The sequence below is a fragment of the Manacus candei genome, unplaced genomic scaffold (genome assembly GCF_025592945.1).
Source record: "Manacus candei isolate 608988 ecotype Guabito, Panama unplaced genomic scaffold, ASM2559294v1 h1tg000017l, whole genome shotgun sequence".
NCBI classification, from domain to species: Eukaryota; Metazoa; Chordata; class Aves; order Passeriformes; family Pipridae; genus Manacus; species Manacus candei.
The window spans coordinates 19,830,246-19,851,669 of NW_026138065.1; the positions used below are offsets into that span (position 1 = coordinate 19,830,246).

The 21,424-nt window shown below is 37.3% G+C and overlaps 1 protein-coding gene across 4 annotated transcripts in view; it reads right to left on the reverse strand.

The window, feature by feature from the left end:
* KCNH1 (potassium voltage-gated channel subfamily H member 1) overlaps positions 1-21,424 on the reverse strand; it is a 184,386-nt gene that overhangs the window by 71,433 nt on the left and 91,529 nt on the right. For all 4 annotated transcript variants that reach the window (XR_007903857.1, XR_007903856.1, XM_051783133.1 and 1 more), the window contains exon 10: positions 7,884-8,080. Coding sequence is in view for 2 of the 4 variants with exons in the window: in XM_051783133.1 (XP_051639093.1) it covers positions 7,884-8,080 (197 nt within the window). In the remaining 2 variants the exon portion in view is untranslated. The remainder of the gene's footprint in view (positions 1-7,883; positions 8,081-21,424) is intronic.

Below are 21,424 nucleotides of genomic sequence, written 5' to 3' on the forward strand. Positions count from 1 at the left end.
GACTGTGTAAGAGCAGCTATCTTTTGGATTATCATCTTCTGTCCCTGGTGGTGGGCCAACATTTAGAATTTCCTCAGTTCCTAGGAAATTCATTTTCTATTTTAAAAAGGCTTGGGGAAGCTATTCTGGGGAATCCTCATTCACTGAGTAACTTTTCTCTGTATTAAAATTATTTCTATGCTTTAGTCTACGTGGGTGGAGGAGGGTAAAAATCAAAGTAATGCATCTTCTTCTGTTGAGATAAACAAGTGGTGGGGGCGGTTGTGCATATAAAAATGAGACAAAACCCTTTTTCAATGTTAATTTTCTATTACTCGTCTGAAAATAGCTTCACAACAGCCATATGTGTCTTTTTTTAAATTATTAAAATAGTATGAAAACAAATTTTGTTTTAATTCACCATCAACCTTGTTAACTGTATTTTTCATCTACTCGGAATAGTTTTCCCATATATGGAAAGACTTCATGAACACTCAACAGAATTAAAAAAGGTCAGACTTTTTTTCTTTTCTATTTAAGGCTGAGTATTTTATGGGTCATTGAGGGAAAAAATGCTTTCAAAAGCAATTCAAGGGGGTCTCCTCAAAATGTGATAAAACATTCAAAGTATCAATTGTGTTTCTGGATTAATGAATGAAGTGCTTAACCTCAATTTCTGGTTGACCAAGAACTTATTCAATTTATGACATTTTTTTTCCAAGTACTCACATATAATTGGAATGTTTTCCATATTTAGAAAACACATTGGGAAACAGGTAAAATTCTGTTTTTATAAATTCAGTCTGTACAAATTTAATTGCTAATTTAGTGATCAGAATGATAGCTAAGTGTTTAGCAACCAGTGTGGGAAAACCTACAATATATAAATCTACAATAGCACAGAACAGGAAATATTCTCTTAATGAAGATACTTCAAGGCAGTTATGGTTTTAGTATCAGCTTCATAAAAGAATCATATTCTTCCATTTAAAGGTGAATTGCAATTCAAAATTCACCCTCACCAGCTCTTCCATCAATTTATTCTATTGACAATTATTAATACCTACTGATGACTAAGTTACTTTTAATAGGATTTACTAGTGAATGGCCTATCAGAATTTCAACAACTTAATATTCCTGTGGGGAAATACACATCTTGTTTTGTATGGTATACTAAGCTGCTTCTCTATAACAATTGTACAGACATTACATCAGAGCAACTAAAAGCATGAAAAATTACTCATTATTCATAGTAGGAGAAGGCATCTCAAACACATGATGAATTCATTAAATCAGTTTAGAAGGGATTAGTCATTCAAGAGCATTTTAAGGAAGCGTTTTGCTACTTACCCACATAGCTTAATCTAAGTTACGGCTAAAATTTACACGAAAACGTATCGTACTGAATAAAAGCAACAGAATGGGTTTGCTGTCTGTTTTGGGTATATGTGGCAATGATTTGATAGCAGAGGGGCTGCAGAGGTGGCTTCTGTGAGAAGGCACCAGAAGCTGTCCCCATGTTGGACAGAGAAAGTTCTAGTTGGCTCCAAGACGGACCCACTGCAGGCCAGAGCTGAGCCAACCAGCGATGTTAGTAGCACCTCTGTGATAACATATTTAAGAAAGAGGAAAAAACACTGCACTACAGCAGCTGAGAGAGAGAAGTGAGAATATGTGAAAGAAACAACTCTGCAGACACCAAAGGCAGAGATTTTCCTGCCACCCATGGTAACAACCATGGTGAAGACTCCGGTGATGAAGGGTGTTCCCCTAGAGCTCATGAAAGCCCACAGTGGAGCAGATATCCACCTGCAGGCTGTGGAGAGGAGCCCATGAAGGAGCAGGTCTTCTGGTCATGATCTGTGGTTTCCCAGGGAAACCATGTTGGAGCAGGCTGTTTCTGAAGGACTGCCCCCCGTGGAAGGCACCCCTGCCGGCGTAGTTCTTGGAGAACTGCTACCTGTGGCAAGGACCCACGATGGGGAAGTTTGTGAAGAACTGTCTCTCATAAGAGGGACTTCACAACTGAGCAGGGGAAGAGTGTGAAGAGCAAGGAATGGCAGAGACTGAGCGTTATGAACTGACCAGAACCTCCACCCCCAAATCCCTGCACTGTTCAGGGGAAAGAGACTTAAGAGTTGGGAGTGAATTTGTGCCTGGGAAGAAAAAAAGAAAAGATGGGGGGAAGGTGTTTTTTAGATTTTTTTCTTGTTTGTCATTATCCAACTCTGATTAATTGGTAACAAATTAAATTCATTTCCACAAGTAAGTTTGTTTTGCCCATAATGGCAATTGGTAAGTGATCTCCTTGTCCTTATCCTTGACTCGTAAGCTTCTCATTTTATTTTTCTCCCCCTGTCCTGTTGAGAAGGGGGAGTGATAGAGAGGCTTGGTAGGCACCTGGCAGCCAGCCAAGGTCAACCCACCACAGTGTCTTGGAACCTCTTAGTTAATTATATCTTCTGTTGCACATATACATCCCCACTATGTAAACTATTTGTCTGTAGCCAGATCTTCCTCTGTATAAGCAGAGGAGCCTAAGGCTCAAGGCCATATACATTAAATAGAACAGAAATAAGTTTAGAATTGGAAAGTTTTGGAAAATAAACTTTAAGATGATGCCTCTGAAAGGTAATGAAGTTACTTTGGGCTGAACACAATCACATATTTCAACAGTCACTGTAGAAACATGAACGTTAAATGCTTGCAATTTGTCAAATTCTCTCCAAGTCTGGGTATTAAGGCCCATTTGCCCAAAAATCTGTGAGTTAGCTAAACAGTTTTCTGTTAGAGACATATAAAAGTTAAGGTGTCCAAGGCCAGAGAAAAGATGCAAAAATGCAACATGGAATTTAGTAATGACAAAACAGAATTAAATACCTTTTGTTTAGGTTGACATGGAGAAACCGTGAATGCAAGAACATCCAACTACTTGAACAGCTTTTAAAAAAGCAGCATGGGAAAGAACAGAATACTTAAGTGTTTATCTGCATCTGGACAGTTTTTTTGAAAACAAAAACTTTGCCTCCTAGACAGCTAATATGGCATAATTCCCAAGCCACAGGCCCTTCTAGACATCACTCATGTCCAAGGTTCTCAGTTCTCAGTGCTGTAAGGTGCGTGTCAGTCAAGCAACAGCCCCCTCTTCCCACAGAACTTGTGGGATTATTTTTGTGAGTACAAACACAGGAGAGAGAAGTAAGCTGTCAGTTGGACCATTAAGAAATCTATCATCAAATGGGACAATATTCTAAAATTAAAACCTTTCTCTTCTCAATGTAAGAAAGCTTTGTTAAAACCTTCCAGCATTTCAGCCTTTTGCATATCAGAAAAAATTCTGGGATAACATTTCGAACTTCTATCATGAAAAAGAATTGGAAAACTTGCCATGTGGAAAGGCCATGGATTACTCTCTGAAAACATTCTGCTGCCAAAGGCCTACCAGAGATTTAAAATCAGGGCTTGAAGCACTCCTAGCTGAAATGTATTATTTGAGAGAGGTTTTTTCTCTAGTTAGAGCTTACACTACAAAAAGAAGAAATATTAAGTTAATGTTGAAGAGGAAAGCACAATTACATTTTAAAATTGCTTTTCAAAAGAGATGGTGGGAGTCCTGTCCACTGGTACAGTTGGAATACCATAGAATAAACACACCACTACATGTACAAAAGCAAGTAATCTTACACTGGCAAGGAGTGAGTCTATTCTGTTACAATCACTTCTCTCTCAAGAAATATGTTCTGACTGAGAGCTTTGGCTCTAAATCATTAAATCGTGTTTGATTTGTAAAAAAGCAGAACGCTCTTTGCAATTTCTTTCAGTCTTACAAAATCCCAGTAACATACCTATATCCTATTGCATTCCTTCTTTTATTTCAGGACACAAATTTCAGCCTCTGAAAAGCTACTTCTGCTTTCTATCATGATACTCCAAAGTAATCAGAATTAGTCATTTAATCTCTATCCAGGCTAAAATAGCCTACTAGAGAAATCTCAGCTTAATCAATTATGTATAAGAATTCTCCCTTTCCTGTAGTGTGTGCGATCACTTGAGCTATAACATCATTTTCAGCTGCAGCAGAATGAACTGAGCAAATACACTGTGGTACAACTCAGTGTACGTTAATATTGGTCACAAAGCTCATACACATGGAAAGAAGCAACTGCAAAACCAGAATGATTACAAGTGCTGCCAAAGGCCTTTCACATTCCTGAAAAAAGAATGTGAAACTTGCACCTCCTCACAAGCAAAAGACGATGACAAGAAGCTATCATGTAAGCTGTTGTCTTCTTCTGCTTCTACCAACCTGGAGATGAGAAATCCAGTCTGGAGACCCAGTAGTGTTTAAATATTTGGAGGGGAAAACCAGATCTCCATCCAGCCTGTGAATCCTGACGCCCTCCAAACCTACAATATTTCTTTCATCTAACATATCCTCCATAAGGGTGTTTGTCACTTGACTATCCCACATACCCCTGGTTCTCTCTGAAATTCCAAAAATGGAGAGAAACATCAAGTTAACCTGCTTTAATTTCATCGCATTGTTACAGCAGGAAGCGCTCTGAGAAACCCTCTATCAGTTTCCTTTCAGCTGCAAAGCCCTCAAGTCCAACATACAGCCACCTGCAGCCACAGACTGCAGTTCCAGTTTCTGAAGATGGTGGAAAGAGAGATGTAGCAGATGATTCTCCCCCTGCTCCCATTAAAATGAAAATTTTAATGACTGGCAGCAGAAAGAGTTAATTAAAGGTCTCCTTTCTCTTCCCCTTCAGGAAAAAGAAAAAGTTTTCCAAGTCTGAGCTCCAGTTGGAGGTAACTAGATAGCTAATAACTTCAGGAGGGATTTTAGTCACTTGAGCAAACTGATCAGTTTTAGAAAAGAGGATATTTCACTGGAGTTTGTTGAGAAAGCGAGTGAAAGGAAACTTTTCACAACATAGACAGGGACAGTAATGACATGCCAGAGACAGAGCACTGGAAACTTTCCCCTTGGCCACAAAGTCTTTAAACAGGCAGTAACATTTCATAACTGCAGCCCTGTTCTAGGAAAGGTATAAAGGGGATGCATGGACAAAAGCTTCCTGCCCTCCCAGCTCAGCTCAAACCACATTCAAGACAAGCAGGAAGAACAGCACAAGGAATAGAGGGAAGTTGCTTTTTACTTTGCCTAAATCCAGCTCAGGGATTAGCTAAGGTCAAGACTAGTTGACCACTTCCAGTACCCTCCAACACACCTGCATGTCTGCTTATTTCTGTCACAGACATTAGCACATGGATCCAGACCCCAGTAAGTGGAGGGAACATCTGTAAGGACAGCACTGTTCCACTGGCACCAAAGGGCCTGGGAGTCCCATCTCCACCAGGGATCACTACAGGAGACTCAGCAGCCAAGGAATATGCAAACATGGTGAAAAAATGGATCAGTGTTAAAGTTCACTTAACCTGAGTGAAACTTGGCTACAAAGCACCTTGCACTAAGTAGTGAGACTCAGTACCATGGTCAAGAGAAGGCATATGCACCCTGGAGATGGGGACACCTCAGAGGAATAACCAAGTCTAAAAACATATCCATGAGATCCTTCTGCGGGGGGGAAAGAAAACCCCAAAGCCGCTTTGCATGTATTTGGAATCTGTATGAATATATTTGAGATGCATATACAGTATCTACACTTCAACTGGTTGAACACTTTTGGAGCTAGAGATGAAACTGTTTATTGAAATGAAAAGTGTAATTCTGGTATTTATACTCCAAAGGGTATGCAATACATCACAAATGTAACTCACAGAAGGTACCAGTTCATCTGAATTCTACAAAATTCCATTTGCAGAAATAGACTAGGAGAAGTGTTAGAAGCGACAGGCTGGGGAGATACTTCCATAAAAAAATCGCAGATATTTAAACCAGATTAAATTCTAAACTCTAAAAAGTTGCCCTTTAACGTGCATTACCTCAAATCTCTGAAGTATTGTACCTTTCATGCATTTCCAAAAGCATATACTATTCACATTATTTAACATTTGCATTCTGATTGCAATCAGCCTTCTTTCAATAAAATAAATAACGTTACAGCTTGTTAACCTAGAACCATCAAACTCTCGCTTCCATTATCAATCAACGCCACTTTTCTGCTGACTGCAACTCAATTAAAATCCAATTATTTGAATAACTGGATGGAAATTGCTATCGTAAGATGTACCTTTCTATTAGGAACATTTTGTGTAGAAAACTGACAGCACAGAAATTATGACACTGCGGTTAAAAGATGTTTTGTAACCTGGGCTGGGAAAAGATATGCCGATAAATGTGGAGGAACAGAGTGCGACTTCTGGAGTAGGTACTTTATTTTAAAATTGGGACTTTTGGTTCAGAGCAGATCCAAAATTATTGGATTCTGTTAGCATTGCCATGAGCTTTAAAAAAAGTTGGTCCTTCTATGCCTCAAAGCTTGTTATTTTTACTGATGTTAAAAAAAAAAAAAAAAAGAAAAAAAAGTAGTTATATATTCTTAGAGCATCTTACCACATTACCCACAGAGCTAATTACAAAATATGTCAGTCAGTGATACCAATTCTTTAGGTAATCTCAATGTCAAATTTTTTCATTTATTTTATTTCTTACATTAACTAACATCGGACAAGTAGCTGTTCATTAACAGCTCTTGCAGCTGTGTACCTTCTCCTTATCCTGCAGGAACTCAGTATTATTTGGAAAAAAATGTCATATGAGGAAACCCTCAAGTATAAGTTGCTTCTTAGTTTTTAATTACAGCAATTTTCTACTAGAGCTGTATTTATTTGACCAAAGTGTGGATAGCACATTCTTCTTCATCCAACACTAAAAAGCTGAATTCTTTGATATTGCTCTTAGATGGAAAATATCATGACACTACTTTAATTTCAGCATGCCAACTCCATATACAAAAAATAAAACATTTTTAAAAACGTCTAGTTGCAAAGTCTAATTTTACAAAACAGGTTTAAAAGAATTAAAGATTTCTATTTTTTCAGCTGTAAACTTACTTGGCACCTGGAAGTTACCATGGAAAATCTTTTTTAGGAACAAAAAAATCTCCTATCAAACATATTTCTTTAGCTGATCTCAAGTATCTTTATATCATAATGTTTTAAAGCAAATGCAGGCTCTCCAATGTATTTCTTTCAAATGTAATAGTATTGTCTTCTACCTTGCATCATAAAATCATATAATCTGAATTATACCTACTACAGTTTTAATAAATTTCTACAGAGGTTGTTCACTGAAGATTACACAGAGGATTTAAAAGGAGCTATTAGATTATGATGACTTGCATTTGACAAAATAACTTGTACTGGCACACAGCAAGGAATGAAATGAGCCAAAAAATCAAGGATAAGAAAAAGGAAACATTATAGATAAGCAAAGTAATTCCAAAATGTGATTGATTCTAAAAGAAGCAACTCTTGATAGAATGTCATGTTCATATTATTTTTCCATTGTGATTACTCTTCTTGACTTTTGCTCCATATATTAGATTTTATATCTTTCCTGTCATTTTCTATGTAATTTCAGGCAACACTCCTAAAATATTTTTAGCTGTTTTACAAACTAAAGTTGCATTAACTAGTGAACACTGTTTATCACAAATGCATGACAGTTTGCAAAATGCTGGAATCTGTCTCTTTCCTTGAAATGTGAAATACTTTCACACACACACAGTCTACCTCTCTACAAAGCTAGCGCAGAAATAAATGTGGCCTTTTGACTCTACACACTAGCAGTGTCTCTTAGGCAAGCTCTGAAAAACCTTCTTATAAAGAGAGCCTACAAAAAATGCCAGAATTCAAGCAATTCAGTTTTTTTCATGCAGAGAGTCCTTAAAAGTGCGATCATTTATAAGACGTATGTTGAAATCTAAGCTACTTACCCTTTTTCTCAAGTTGTAGGTCAAAATGAGATTTCTAGAGAAGGAGTGTGAAAAGGCTGTGTAGAACTCCAGTACTTTTTGCAAAGCATCTCTCTTAATCACATGAAGATCACAGTAAGTCAAAGCCCTTACATTAGCACAGGACTGGGCAAGGGTAGACTCCTTCCAGAACACATCACCAAAAACGTCTCCTTTGCCTAAACAAAAAATAACAGCATTACTTTCAATAACAGTACTATTTCCACCAAAAATATAAAAGAATATACATCTCATTTATACAGACAAGTTTCTTCTACTTCATGTGGTCAGAAAATAATTCTGCCTAAAAAAAAATAACTTTGAAATATTTCATTAATAACTTTTTCTGCTATCTTTTTGTTAATTACTTTGCTAATAGCCTAGCAAAATTTCATAAGAATAAATAATAATCAAAAAGTTGTTCATGTGATGAGTCCCCTTTAAATATCAATAAATTATTTTCTTTAAAAATCAAGAAAAGTGATTCATTCTTGGTTCATGTTCTCTTCTTATCCCTTTCAAAGATTAATTAAGATGAAATGTTTTTTCCCTTTCTTCTTTTAACTTAAATGCAAAGGATTTGATTCTTACATCTATGTTGTTAAGTTTTTTTAATCTGGCTAACAATTACCCACTATTATACCAATAAAACCATCTTGTATAAGACGTCAGTGCAGTTACAGGCTACAACGAAATAGAGTCCAAAACAAGAAGAGTACAGGTTAGTTATCACCAACGTAGCAATGGTCAGGCATGAATGTTTAGCTGTTACACACTGGAAGAAAGAAAACAGCCATTTCCTTACAACCTTTCCAGTTCAGGGCAAGTTTGCCAAAATCCAGCTGAGGAACAGCTCCCAGTAAGGATTTTGCTGGTTATAACCCAGCTCAGGCTGGGCACAAAAGGGAGTGTGTAGGAGAAAGTTACAAGCCCATTTACAAGAGTAATGGTCTTTTTTTTTTTTTCTATTTTCCACCATATACTGCTAACAGAATAAGAATATTATACTGTTCTTGTTTTGAAATGTGTTTTCCTCTTAAACTTCTGCTTTGTTATATAACCACTGCATATTTCTCTTAAGACAAACAACAAAGAAATACATTCACATCATCTATCAAGCTGAGGTAGGAATGGACCAGATGGTACCTTGTCTTATAAGTAATACTCTGCCCATAGCAATTCTGAAAGCCAAAGCATCAAAATAAATATTAGTTTATTGACTTCAGCCAGGCCCTTTTAGGTTTCATTTCTTAGATAAATAGTCATGTATAAAAGGCTATATGAAAGTCAAGAGAACTATCATGAGTATAGAGCTCAAGAAAACTTGTAAATTAAACCCAGAATTCCCATCTTAGCCCTTGAGCTGTACTTCCATCCTTACCTAATCCTTCCATTAGATGATAAGCATTTTCTCTTTGAGGAGAAGCTATCAGCTTGATGGTAAGCTACACTGTAGTGCAATAAGCTGTCGTTCACACTGATGTGCTCCCAGTCTTCCACAGAAGCCCTATGCAGCCACCTCCCATGGACCAGTTCCTGATCACTTTGGAGGAGCATAGACTCTATTTTAATTTTAAATGTGTGTATACACTGAAACCACCCGTTCCCTTAGCACGTTTTTTCCTCAAAAATTAAGCAAAGACACCATAACGATAACCCTTCTCCAATCTCAAGTCTCCTTACATAGGAGAATATCTGGAAATACTACAAAGGCTGCACATCAATAAGCATGGTGGCAGTCAAATAGCCCAGTACAGTAAGCAACTTTTCATTTTAATAGCAATGACTTTTCACAGCTTCAATTATTTAAATGTATGATTTTTCAATGGATACATTAAAAATGGCCAAAGAAAAATGCTTCCATGCACTTAAAGCAGATCATCATCTGAAAGGCTTTTAGACAGACAAGTACACAATATATTCAAAACTGAAGTGAAACAATTTTTATGCACCATAAAAACTGATATGCTTCACTGGGTAAAAATGGATTGTTTGCCTTTGGAATAAATATGCTTTTACTCACAATATTCCAGGCAATTAGCTAAACAACTGTTTTAATTAACGCTCTGGAATCTATCAAGCATTGAAATGTGCCATCACTGAGGAGCAACAGTTAGAGCTGGTAATCCAAGCACAAGGGAGAGAAATTCTAGCTTTGTTCTAAGCATATTTCTTAATATCTCCAGAGAAGTCTCCCTACCTTAAAATGAAAATAATCATTTTACTGTCCCACAGTATCATGAAGAATAATTAGTACAATGCAAGCACAAATAGCATGGTGCTGCTATGCCTACCTCAGAAGTTAGTTGTCTTACTCTTTTTAAAATTTAATTCTGCTTTTCACGTAACACAGAAAGACACAACTGTGTCATTCACCTGTGGCAGCAATGACAGTTTCCCTTTGCTATTTGTAACTCCCTCCTTCCAAAAAACTGTCCCTCCTGCAGTTTCCTGCTACCCTAGGGAGCCACTTCCCATTAGTGGCAGGAACAGCACAGGAAGGAGCTACGTCTGCTGGGTGCCTACTGAGTCAAACCAGAGAAAAGCAACACATGAACCACAAACTGAGTCAGATCACAGAAGCCTCTGTTCGAAAGAAACAAACCAAAAAAACCCTGAAGAAGTTGTACTCGATTTCATTAAAATATTTCCTTGAAGTTAACAGCCAGTGATTTAGTTGAAAATCAATCCTACATTATATTTTGGGTTCCAAAGCAAGGCACACATGCAAACACCACACTGCTTTGTTTCCATCAAGTGCATTTAGGAAATGATGCATATCAAAAGTATCAAATTTGATTGTCAGATTCTAAAAAAATTCGTCTTCGATATTCATAGAAAAACAGGGGGGAAAAGGAGCAGTAGGAAATCTTTATAGCAAGAAGGAATTAAAATTCCACCCAGGAGTACCTGCACCGGATTAGAACAATTGGCCTCTTATACATAATATGGAACTGCATATCATCTCCCTTTGTCTATATGTTCTCCACATTGTAAGATCAATCACTCAGGAAAAAGGAATTAAAAAAAATGGGGGGCAGATTAAGTGGGTGTTTTATCAAACCCATCTGTAATGAGAAAGCAAGAGGGACAAGGTGATACTTCTAAGTGTGTCAGAAGGAGGTTGGCAAAGTCTAATGGCTGCATTAGGGAACCTGAGCCAAAAGCCTCTTTTTACATATAACTCCAGGCTTTATATATTTCACCTTACCTCTGAGGAAAGATTAAAAAGCTAGAGAAATGCAGATGGCATTTGTTTGTCAGTACTTTGCATTTTTCATTCCCAGCTTGCTGAATTCCAGACGTTTGCCAAGAACATTATCTGTCAATCACACTTAAAGTGGATGATCTAAGCTTTTACATCAATCATTTATATTCCCTGCTGAATTTGTCGGTTGAGGACCTTTTTCACCATCAGCTCAGCATGCACTTGAAATCCAAATAGTTTTCTGCCTTTTATGTTTGCTTGTTTGTTTTAATTATAATAACAAGTCCTGAAACAAAATTCTTAAATAGTGAAGAATTATTTTATAAAACCTTCTATTTCCATATTTTTTCTTTCCCAATTTCTTTCTCACATCAAATTTGGTATTTATCTTATAAGTGAAAAGATGATTTCTCTGTTACCACTGTAAATTCAGCCTGAGTCAGGCATAAGGTCAAGCCACATTCACTCTGTCTCCTCAAAGCAGCACAGTAATGAAGATGTGATTACTGCTGCTTAGTCAGGTGTTCTGCTGATTTTGTTTGAGAAAAGAACTACATTCTCACATTATAGCTATATTGTCTTGATACCACAAACCTTGGTTTTTTCACTCCTAAAAAGTGGAAGTATTGAAGAGCTCTCAGACAGAACATAGTCCACTCCAAAAAAATCTGGTTCATGTGTAGAATATGTGCTTGACTGATAACCTACTTAGTCCATTTTTGGGTTCTGGATGTCTGGAAGTCATGGTGCAGTTTTGGTGTGATAGCAGCTGGGTGAGAAGATAAGGTCATAGATTCATATGCTGAAGGTCTTCCAGGTCAGTATGGATTTTGAAGGGATTCACACAAATCCATGGGTTTTCAGTACATCAGACAAAATATTCACGTTAGAATCATTCTTGAATCAATAGTAATTGTTGTTACAGCAGCCAACACCAGAATCTAGGATGGGTCCCTTCCCAATCTGCCTTCATCTGCATGTTTAAATGATAGAACTGGGATCTGACATAGTCTCAGCAGATCCAAAGATAAGCTAAAATGACCAAACACTGCTCGATGGTACCGAGGCAATGCAGCACTAAGCATATCTTGGAAATCAGGTGTTAGCAAATAATGTTATCTGTAATACTGATCCACAGTGGCTGCCACAATGACTTTCCCAGCACAGCTCCCTGGAGCACCCACACTGGTCTGCGCTCTCAGGATTTGTTTGCCACCTCCAAGCAGTGGGAGACACCAACTGCTATAAAAGCAAACACTGATTCTCTCTGCATAGGTCTCTTTTTAGTGACTGCTCAGTTAACATGTTGCTTTTTAAAGTGACTGCTCAGTTAAAATGCTGACATTTAAAAACAAACAAAAAAATTGGCCTGATTTTTTCCTTTTTCCCTTCCTTCCTTCCTTCCTCTCTCCCTCCCCAGAGGATCTGAAGTTAGTCCATGTCACAGGCTCCTACCAATTCTATTCAAGCATAATTCCACTAAGGACAGTGTATTTACCCCCGGTGTGCAAAGCCAATGATGTGAGACTTGGGTCGAATTCCCTCTGTGATCACCACATGTCTGTTTGGCTTCAACTGAAAATCCTTCCCTCTCATCTCTTCCCTCATCTCCTCCTAATCTAAGTAAGGCATGCAATTTAAATTTTCCCATTTTACAAAAAGAAGAAAGATTCAAGGAAATTAGAGGCATTAGAGCAAAAAGAATTTTTCCTCTTGGTGCATTGTTTTAAGGCAACAAATATCTATCAGGCAATAAAAACAGAGCTACCATTTGGCATTGAGATAGAGTATTCAGTATCTGTCCTACAGATAAATGCTACAACTTGACAGCCACTGAATAGCCTGTAGTTTGGTTCTCCAACACAGTACAGCTGGCAGGAGATGATGCATGGAAGTGATTTGCTGCTTTGGATTTTCTTAAGATTTCTGAAGTGCAAACTGAGACATGTAATGAGAAGTGAATGACCAACTGCAGAGAATATAATATTTTTCATTAACCATAGTTTTAATTAATCTATTCCTCTAATAAGATCTTAAAAAAAGTCTGAGTATCAATGCCACAGAAAGCAAAGTAAGAGTTACAGATAAAGCAAATTGAAGTTGCACTTTCAGTGATTTGCCTGGTACACAAATAGAAACACAGTGTATCTGTTTATGTTGTAAAACATAGCCTGGCAATATTTTGCAGACACTTTACTGTACAACTGCATCAATTTTCTCTGTTGAAGCACATTACTGTGCAGACAAAGTAAAAACATTTATTTTCGAGATGAGTAGCAACAGCATGTATTACTTACAGCTAAGATTTCTATTATTATTATTATTATTATTATTAATGTGTTTATTTGTCTCTCTGAATAGAGCATAGATTATATTTCACTACTTGACTTAATGTGATGACAAGAAGAGTTTTAAATGTCAATTGGGCCCTACCAGGCTTACTCACAGAAAGCTTGGAGGCTTCAGTAGAATCTGATTCATTTGTCCTTATTTGCATTTTAATGGTTACTGTAAAAAAGTTATGAATATATGTCCAGTTTGTATGAACTCAGGTGATATGGAAGTTACCAGCTCAAGTAACTGGGGTCAAAAATGTATTTGAATATATTTGCCTTGGTTAACTAATAGGAAAAACACAGCTCAATTTCTGTTGTCATTGCATGGACAGTGCTAATTCTCTGATCAAAAAAAAAAAAACTGTCTGAGAGGATCAAATTGCATTATCCTCTGAGTTATTTCTCTGATTACTTAGAGATAGGCTTTAGGTTCTAGCTACATTGAAATCTCAAAATTTTATTGTATTTCAGACAAAAAGGATTCACAAGAGTTTAAATAGTAAATTTTATGTTCTGAAGTAAGTTCTAAAATAAGTATTTTGAAAGCCTCACAAAGTATGTATCTATAGTATATTTCATTTTATTTAATATTTTTCGCAACCCCTTCAGTATAAATTTAACAATGTTAAAGAAACATACCTCTGAAAAAAAGTTATAACTTGAAACTTGAAGAAGACAAAGAAAAATGAGTGTTTCATGAAAATGTTTTACATTAATTTTTAACCTGTCTTTTTAGTGAAAACAATTTAATTCTTCCTCCTCCAAAATTCTCAAACAGAAACAAAACCCTACCCAAAACAACAATTAAAATTAATTCAGTGGTTCACCAGCCAGAAGCTGACTTTTTTGCTAAATTATAATTTTTACCTCTTCGTGCCTCTAGTTGGAGTATGGACACGAACACGATGTGCAAGCCTTCCCGACACAGTCTGAGATATCAAGAGATATGATGGAACAGAGAGCCTCATCTCCACCACATCTCAATTTCAGCTGACAGTGTCATGGATCACTGTTGCCAGTAGCCTGCCAGACACTACCATCTTCCAAAGGGGACTTCTTCCACATGTGATGCTGTCAGACTACTTAAGAGTACATCATGCAAAGTTGCATAGATTTTCAACAATAAAACACAAAACATGCCATTAAGTTCACTGCTGAGGCCTCTATTCACAGGGAATCCCACTCTTCCTCAGTTATTCCAGCAAGTCATTAATCAAGTACTTTAAAAATCTGTTTCTCCAATACCCTGCCCAGTCTTAGACCATCTACAGAGAGCAGTGGACAGGAGCTTTGGTGATTCATGCTTTTAATGCTCTATCAGAAGCTAGACATAGAACAACTAATGGCTGGCTGAAGTCTTAAAATTGGCAACTCTGATATCAACCCACTCCAGGTGTCAGGAGCACAGGAATAAGGAATACCCTCTGCCCAAAACCACCATTTGGAATAAACATATATTTCTCCATAAAAGTTTTAGTGCTGCTCCTACATCCACCATGAAATTAAATTTTTATATTAATGTAGACCTCTTTATGCCACAGCCTTTTAAAAAGTTTAGCTGGATCTCCATTTTTAATACTTTTGTTAAGTGTGCCTGGACACACATTGGGCAAATCAAAATCTGAAAACTGTTCCTTCAGTTGATGTTCATTGAATCACTTCATAGAAACATGCAACTTGTCCGATCTCCTATTATAAGTTAACCTAAAAAAACCCCAAGCCTTTAAACTATAAATAGAAAAAGCACAATAGACCTCCAGAGGATAAAGATGGATTTTAATTTCAATCATTCCTTTTTGAAAGCATTGCTGGTCACGTTACATTCTTATTCAATAGCACAAACAATGTTGTGACGTTAGATGCTGTCAGAAAACTCTAATGCCATCCATAATCCTGCATTTCTTAAACCGAAGAGCACAGCAGCTTGGTATTTTTAACATTGGGAGGTGTATCTACATTGAAAATGTAGGTGAAAAGTGAAGCAGAGAAGTAAGGGACTTTTTCAAAGACTTGGAATTAAACAACAGTAGGCCCTAAAATACACAATTAAGTTTTGAAAATGGGGTAGTACACAAAACAGCTTAGTTTAGGGAAAGCTGAGTTAGCTCAGGTACTAGGGACAGTCTAAAGATAGCAGTCTGGGCTCAGCACAGTTCACTTATCCAGCATCTTCAAGTCTGCTGAGAAGCAGTCTCCACATGACTGTGCGGAAGATGCAATGTTTTCCACAGAGAAGGTATAAGACAGGCAGTACTCCTGCACTCTAAAATAAACCACCCCTGTGGTGCAGTTGCCCTTGCAGTTTGCACTGTCCTATCTGGATGCAAATCTGTCCCACCAAAATCTGAATCAATCCTCTTTTGTCTACAACTGAATGAAATGCTTACGGCTAAATGAGTAAGCTAAAGCAATTGTAAAGAAAACAAACAATTATTCTTATAACATTTCTTTAAGACTGCAATTAGATCAAATTAAATCAGCAGGAATTTCTCCACACAAAGCAAATGGAGCATTTAATATCCTGCTGAAACCAAACATGGCACACCAAGCTCTCCTACACGTTAAAACCACAGTCTCCAATCTTGTCAACTTTATAGCTTTGTAAATAAGAATAAAAGATCTGTATTTCAGGGTCATATAAATATTTCCACTTCCTCAACTCATGTGTGAACTTTAATGTAAAACTATGTGCATCCTTTGCACACTCCCTGGCCTCCACTCCCCCCAAAAAATTCCCATTCTTGACATTGTGTTACTACATACTTTCATACTCATATCTACATTCTGTTATTTCCTTTCAGCTTTGATAGCAGCAAAAGGAATAGCAACACCAAACTGTTGACCTTGTGGAGAGCAGTGATATTCCTGGCTCACAACAAATTCCTGACTTGATTTTCCTTTCTATCTCATTCACTTTACTTGCCCTTTGTGGAATCAGGAGGTGGACTCTACAATTCTCATACGTCACTTCCAACTCAGGATATTCTATGATGCTAAACCAACAGTCAAGAAAAAAAGTTTATTCTTTTGAAAGTTTTTAGGTCACATAAAGATATCAAGAATATAAATGCAGAACAACTGGGATGTAACACAGGATAAACTGTTTTGTGTGGGGTTTTTGTTTTTCCTTTTTAACTAAACCTTCTAGTAAATGTTATTTTTCTCATCCAGTGCTCAGGTCTGAAGATCACTGTGGTTTTCAAGGTTTTGGTTTTTAGTTGTTAAATAAAGGTTTAAAGCTCCCTGTGTTTAATCGAGTCCACTAAACTAACCTGCAGTCCTACCATCCAAACACACAAGGCTCCCTTGTAAGAAGTATCAAGACCACTCAGCAGCTTTGAACAATCTGCTGTACAGTCAGGCCATCTAGGAGTCATTAAATGACAAATCACAGAATCACAGAGTATGCTGAGTTGGAAGGGACCCACAAGGAGCACAAGTTGGACCCACAAGTCCAACCCTTAGCCCTGCACAGGACCATCCCCAAGAGTCACCCCAGGTGCCTGAGAACACTGTCCAAGTGCTTCTTAAACTCTGTCAGGCTTGGTGCTCTGATCACTTCCCTGGGCAGCCTGTTCCAGTGTCCAACCACCCTCTGGGTGAAGACCCTTTTTCTAGTATCCAACCCAAACCTCCCCTGACACAACTTCACGCCATTCCCTTGGGTCCTGTCACTGGTCACCACAGAGAAGACATCAGTGCCTGACCCTCCTCTTCCCCTCGTGAGGAAGTTGTGACTGCCATGAGGTCTCCCCTCAGTCTCCTCTTCCCCAGACTGAACAGACAAAGTGATCTCAGCCACTCCTCATACTCCTTCCCCTCAAGGCCCTTCACCATCTTTGTTGCAGCAGTCAGAAAATTTAAGGACAAGACATTGTTTTTCCCACCACTATCTAGAAAAAAACAGTCTGTCACTCTAATTGTCAAGGGTCTTCTTCTTCCTTTCTCTAGCCTTTTTCTGGAATGTTTTCATAAAATTCAAAGATTACCCCTATTACAGGCAAAAAGGGTTGGAACCAATTTGGGTCCCAAAATCACTTGCTTCCTTCAGATTTCCTAGAGAAAAGGGATTTTTCTGCTCAATCTTGGAGTACTATTATGTCAGTCATATCTAACCCAGAACTGATTATTTCCTAGAAAGGTCAAAAATGGTTTTCTAAGTCATTCAGATATTTCTGCATTCACACAAACTAACAAGGCCTTATATCCAGTCCTTCTTTGTATTTCCAGAAAATACTTACAAAAGGATACTTTTGCTACAATTTGCATGAAATTATCTAAGCACACATGCAATTGGAGATATAACACAAGAACTAGCACTTCCTCTAGCAATGATGAGGAGAGATTGAAAAGGTTCAGATTAAATGGCTGGAGGGTGAGGGAAGTGCCCTCTTATCCCCATTTTGTGAAATGACCCCAGCAATAGCACATATCTGCTCAGCTGGACTTCTAACATCAGCTTCTTGTTTACCACAGTTCCAAACAATCTACATTGTCACACTTCACTAATGAAACACATACCTTCACAGTGCACAAAAACATAAAAAGTGCAATGAAAGACAGTTTAGGTCTTCAAACTTCCTTAAATAAAGAAACAACAACTAGCCATGTAGGCTTATTTCACACTTCTACTACAATCCCTTTTCCCCACATATTCCAAAGAAAGGTTCAGTCAGACTTTATGTTCTGTGCCTGGGGCACAATTAATTCAGGAGGAATATTTGATAAATTAAAGAAGTTATTTGATAAATTAAAACGTAGCCAATCTCCTCAGCATAAGTAGATTTTAACTTTTCAAAGACCTGCAATAAGGTCAGGTTTTCAGATGGTCAGTGGCTCAGCCTGAAATGTCTGCTCCAAAGCAGAGAAACTAGAGCTGCCAAATGAAGTACACATAAATGCATGCTTGTTTTTAACAGTAAAAAACCCTCTATTTTCTCTAAAGACATTTGGATAAATGCGTAAGTCTTTAAATAAGAGTAGTTCAAAGAGATCCTGTCAGTCTCAAGTGGATAAAGCAGCATCAGGCCAAATGGGAGGGCTTAGAAAAGTTAAAAGCAAAGCCAAGTTGAAAACAGTCTCTTAATGGAAGTCCTGCACGACCTGTGCTTCACTCAGTTCTCTTCAGGGGCAGGGACTATGTGATTGTCTCTCTCTTCCACAAAATGCTGAGCGTACGTCAGCACTTCATCCTATGCAGTAACAATTGTGTAAATGGGAAGAACAGGGAAGAATGGAAAACCAGAGTTATATTTCATCCAAGCAGCTTCCCACTAGCTAAACTTTCCTTTTACATAATCCCACCCTCACACTTACATGTTAACGTAGCAAAACATGGTAATACATAGCAAAACATGGTAATACAGTGGTTTTTCTTGCTAGGTCTTATTTTTCTAATCCATTTGTATTAGAATGAATCACAAATAAATCCATCACCTGGCTTAAAGGGTTTTGTTTCTTTGACACATCAAATCCAAAGACTGCATTGCATGGACACTGGTAGTCTCTGTATTTCAGCAGAAAGTTTGCAGAGAATTCAAAAAAAAAAAAAATGTCTTTCATCGCAACAAATCAAAGTTATACAAAATGCTTCGAAGTCTTTAAATTTTTACTGCAAGCATTTCAAAGGTTTGTTTGGGGTTTTTTAAATTGATTTATTTTTGTGTTTGTATTTAAATCAAAATAATGGTGAAGGCAATATTGGGAGACACACACAAAAAGAGCACATTTTTTCACTGCTGGCCAATGTGCAATTTCTTCCAAGTCAGTAGTCATATTAATCTAAGTCAATCAAAGACAGTGCTTTGTTTTAAGAACATAAGCCTGAACTGAGAACATACCTGTCTCTGCGGTATTACACGGAACAGATTTGGAAGGATATTATGGAAGTGTACACAATACACTCCAGGGCTACACAATATACTTTTATGTGCTAGTCTGCAAGGTTAAATGTTTCAGAACTTGAAAATGTTTCATATGAATTGGATCCTTAAAGGATTAAGTGTAGTCTGCCTTTGGTTTATATAATGCTGTACAGCAGTCACACAGACTAATTTAGGGATGCAATTCATTTCTCTCTTGTAAGGAAGATACAGGTTACATTGCAAACTGTGAAGACTGCTTTATTACATGACAGCTAAAGTTGAGCAAATAATTCACCTTGAATCATTTCTGCATTTACTCTTTTCATCTTTGTTTCAAGAATGCCTGAAAGATTACAGTCTCTCCAACATACCTCTTAACTAAAATTACCCTATAGAAATGCTCACATGGTTTGCTGTTACATGCCTAATGTTCATAGTTATGTTTAGTTGTGACTGATAACAAAACTTATAGGCTGTTCTGGCTGAGTGATCAGCAACAATCACATTTCTTGTACAATTCACTTTTTTTTCCCTTGTAGTACCTTGTTTTATCTGGTATACTTTCATCAAGAGCTTGACAAGCTTAGCTAAATATGAAATTAAAAAACAAAAATAACAACAACCACCCCCCCAACATTGTTAATCTACAGATAAGAAAACCGAGTACAAAGAAGTTAGGCAGGAAACCCTGGCCCATCTCCTGCAGCATCCTTCAGTAATGTGGTGCTTAAATTGCACAATGTGAAAGGAGAAGAAAGTCCAACTGATTTAGAATAGTGAAAAACTTAGTTAAACACATAATTTCTTATCAGGATAGAGAAATCTTCAACAGAAGACTTCACAGTCTGTGGGGGGAAGGTAGACGCACATGTGGAGGGAAAGGGATTCTTTAGTCCAGAAACAGAAAAACAAAAATTGAGGTACATCCAAAATGAAATCTCACAGAATCACAAAGGGATTCCACTTCATTTTACTTTTCACTTACAATATTCACATAGAAAATGGCAGAGTTCATCAACTTTTGTGAGTGCCAGAGAACTGACTCCAAATGAAAAATAAAAAAAAATTAGTTGTGGAGGGAAAAGGATCAATAGTTATCATCCCAGGAGAGCAGTAGCAACAAAATACTTCTATTTATCCAGATATCAAGGGATCAGCCTCATTTATCTGTAGCTATCACTCTGCAACAGCAGAGATTAGGTTTCTCAAGCAATCTAGGTTGTTTTCTAAAGTGAATGTTATGATAGAATGCAGAAGTTACCAGTAAAGATGAGGAGACCATTGTTATTTTTAAAGGATATTTTAAAAAAATTCTGTCTCAGTGCTTTTTACCTATACTCAAATGGAGCAGCAAGACGTTTTGAGGTTTTCTTCTTGCAGTGAACCCAGGTGGTGCCTTTAGGGGACACAAACTGAGAGGTTTTAGTTTGTTCTACATTTGCCATGTTAATTCACGAGAGTTCAACATAGTGAAAGTTCTTGATGTGCAACTTAGACAAGCAGAAGTTGCTAGTATCATACAGCACTGAACAGCACAGGTGATTCCAGAACAAAAGAGAATCAGTTATCCTCCAACTTTTTACCTTTTTAGCTTCTTATATGGCACAACATATTATCAACTTGATTCCCCAGGACACTAAATTCACCTTTTACTATATATGTTCAGAAACATAGAAAAATCAAACTCAGGATATTTATTAGCTCCCTCATTTTTCAGTAGACATTCCTCTTGGGACAGTTGGGTGTATGTGTTCAGAAAAAGTACGATTACCGAGCTTTTTTCTTCTCTTTTTCTTGGTTGCTATGAGTGACAGGTACTGGATTAAGCCACCATGAGAATTTACCTTATTACAAAAGGGTCTGACAGAATCAAATGATAAGTACCACCTCCTCAGTGCTCCAGCCACAATTTACCTACATGTATTGGATTATCCCACTCTTCTCTTAGCTTTGCCTCAGAATGTTGTTCACATCACTATTTTTAATTCACATCTTTTTAATGCCTCAACACAAAGCTGCCATTCCAAGTTTACACAAATCAGCTCTAAATTTTTAAATTACTTAGACTTTGAAATGGATAAATATTATTTTAACATGAGATCTAAATAAATCTAT